The 3,462-nt window shown below is 38.3% G+C and overlaps 1 protein-coding gene across 1 annotated transcript; it reads right to left on the reverse strand.

Annotated features, from left to right (window-relative positions):
• Positions 1–227: 227 nt before the first annotated feature.
• LOC117338442 lies at positions 228–3,261 on the reverse strand. The gene has a single exon (XM_033899795.1). It carries the CDS (start codon positions 3,256–3,258, stop codon positions 1,231–1,233), a length of 2,028 nt encoding a protein of 675 aa, XP_033755686.1. The 5' UTR covers positions 3,259–3,261; the 3' UTR covers positions 228–1,230.
• Between the last annotated feature and the right edge of the window lie 201 nt (positions 3,262–3,462).

Genomic DNA, 3,462 nt, shown 5'->3' on the forward strand with positions numbered 1-3,462 from the left:
TCCGATTAATCAGAAACTCAGATCGATGAAATGTATAACACATAATCATATTGTATAATTGTTTAAAAGCGTCAATAAAAAAAGACTGATAAATGTCAACAATTATACGAGATGTTATAATCGCCGAGTTACATAGAGGTTCAACAACAAGTGGAGATTGTTTATCATTTTTATCAACCTCAAGTTAGTTAATTTTCTAATTTTGAAAAGACACGAGGTTTAGCGAGTTAACTGACATGAGACAAATGTTCCAAAATGATTTTTACATTTTTGTGTTTGGGATATATATTCGTAAAAAAGGTATAAATGAATACGATTAGAGACAGCGATTTAACCATTTTGTATTACATTTGTTCATTGTTTTGATAATTCATTCATGGCTATCGGGATCCACTGCATATCGAGAATCAAGGGGGAGGCGGGTTGTCAGTTTTAGTTCCCTAGGCCTATAATTGATGCAATATCTCGCTTCCGTGCGTCCACTGCATATGGGAATCAAGGGGGAGGTGGGGTGTCAGTTTTAGTTCGCTAGGCCTATAATTGATGCAATTTCTCGCTTCCGTGCGTCCTATTTTACCATCATCAAAATATATTTCGTACGACTCAAACCCAACATTAATCGACATTTCCATGAGGACACCCCTTCCACCCAGTTATGCTAATGTTGACCACCGGCAAATCCACAAAATGTGTCCATGTAGATCTTTTGAAGACAGACGACGAAAAAAGAATAAGTGATAGTAAAAATAGTATGTTGTCAAAGGCCAGAAGTTAGCCAATCAGATTTGTTGGGTGTCACAAATGACCAATCGGAGGCTAAGAAAGTGGTTACACATTGCGGCGTGTAAACAACAACAATAACACACTGCTACGAATTGTATCACGTGCCATATCAGTTGTGAAACAAGCGTAGTTATGAGATAAACATGTATCAACAATGAGCCAATATACACAGTACAAATTAATCAAGTACATTTCATAATAATAACAGCAATATGACAGTTTTACTATGTTTTAGTTTAACGACTGTGTAGACTTGTAATGATATCAATCTCAAATCAGGGACTAACTTGATACCGAAAATAGAACTAGTCGTTTTATGTGGTGATTTCCTTGTACAATTCAACAGAACTTTGGACGGAGAAAATAACGTTCTTCTGTCTGTATCTTTGAAGGATATCAGATATCACTAGGCGACATGTAATCATTGCATACGAGATCTCCTGGAAATTATTGGCAGTTTTTTAAACGTTCAATTCTCGCCTTAGACGGATTCATTGACTGAAAATATATCCCACCACTTAGAGAATCACTGTATTCCATGATGGCTCTTGGTGTATCCTGTACCATTTCATAACACAACCCGATGAGGTTATGCACAATCCAGTGTGGAGTACATCCCTGTTCCTTATCATACTTCACGGTCCGAAGGTGAACCAGTGCTGAGTCACGTCTCCTGGTGTCGCCAAGTTCGTGGTAGCACAGGAAGGAAAGGAATATAGCATACGGGAGTGGGGGAATTGATACATGATCAATGCATTTTGTGAGCTCGTCGTGTAACTGGGATGGACAGAAATCATAGTTTTTTGTTAATATCATCTCTAATACGATGGCCATTTGATATTTTTGTAGTAGCGAATATCCACGTCCACAACATATCTGTTGGTACCTGTCTTTGTCAATTGATTTGGACCCTATACCAACATACACTTTATATTTCGAGATCATATCCCTACACAACTCAAGTGATTTCATGTAATTGCCAGTCTGATAGTAATAGGTTGCCAAAATCAACTGTCCCGGACTTGTGCTGACCGCTGCGAGCGGTTTCATGAAGGTCTTGCACTTTCGTATGGACTTGTTGTATTTTTCTTTATTCCCTTTTCGAGTAATGTATTCCCCGAAAGTATCCATCCCTTTACATGATAATGACACAACTATTTGGCGGTAGGCAGTAAACTCCTCCAAGTCAGACTGTGATTTCGATAGCAGCGACAAGGGCCTACCGAGTTGTTTAGTAGATATATGTATAGTTGAAAATACCTCCATATCGCAGTCAATTTCTTCGTCCTGTGGAGGACGAAGTAACCCTTTCCACACTCCATCCATAACACTGTCAATACGATCTCCTATAGATGGCTGTATGAATGTCCCAACTGAAAGACACCGCCAGTTCATATGGTACAGTTCCATTAGACATTCAAGGAGTTTTTGTTTGTTTCTACCGTTAAGTTTCCCCTGAAACATGTTGTTACCTATAATGACGTAATGTGGACAGTATCCAGCATTTATCCACGCAATCAGTATCTTCAAGCACAACATGAAACACAAAAACGTATTTTCTTCTTTCCAGAACAATAGCGGAGTATTTTCTACTGCAAAGAATACAACCGTTTTCATAATATACGATGAAAGAATATCTGCATCACCGATGATATCTTTCAACCTTTCAGATATTTGTTTAAGAAAGAACTTGAGAAGTCCATACGTTAAAAATTGTTCATGGCTGAGAGAATGAACAAGTTTCCTTTCGGCAGTTGCAAAAGATATCCTCCATTGTAGAAATGCATCACCAGATGCTTTATCTCCTACCGGAACAAGATGGCAACCGTTTTGTGAAATATCATAGATTGAAGCTTTGTCTGGCCATCCATAATGGCGAGGCCTATTCAGCCACTCGTTTGCCACTGGTGGCCAACTTTCACATTTAAAACATGAAACACAATCGCTGTCATGAAATTCATTCATGTTAAAAGTAGTTGCTGGCCCATTAGTTGTCATTTCCGTGTACATCCCAGTAGAATATAAAGCTCGTAACTTCTCTGTATAAATCTCACTGGATATGAAATACACATCCCGATCTGGGACAATAGATTCCAATATCACTTCCGAACATAGTCGAGACATTTGAAATAGTTCTAATTTTACATAACATGGTCGAGAAGCAGCATTCCTCATAACAAAAAGAGTGATGTCCCTGCCATGTGGTGACAAGGGATATATATCCTGATTCGAGCACATAACCCTCATCTTGTTGTTAACAAACATCATGTCAGCGTCAGAGCCTGGCAACTGACTGAAACCCTCAGATAAACTTCCTGCGAAAATTTTCTTTACCACACTGTTTTCGTTAAATAGATACTCATCAATCAAAATTAACTTCCTTCGGATGTCCACCAACTTTCGGCTCCCTATCATCCTGTCCATGATGTGGTGAAGAATCCAGGATTTCTCACAATGCCCAACCTGGTCCTCCATCTCAGGTATCGTGATGTTCCTGTGAACATTTAAATGAAATAAAAACAATCTTTGGAAGCTGTTTATGATATTACTATATCATTTCAATGTGAATGTGTTGGGTGAGTTAGATCTACATCTCTGTGGTCGGGTTGAATTGAATGAATATAAATATACTTTACTAGATAATCAAGAATATCAAAATCCCTATGTATTGTAAAAGGT

Source organism: Pecten maximus, chromosome 11 (assembly GCF_902652985.1).
Source record: "Pecten maximus chromosome 11, xPecMax1.1, whole genome shotgun sequence".
Taxonomy (NCBI): domain Eukaryota; kingdom Metazoa; phylum Mollusca; class Bivalvia; order Pectinida; family Pectinidae; genus Pecten; species Pecten maximus.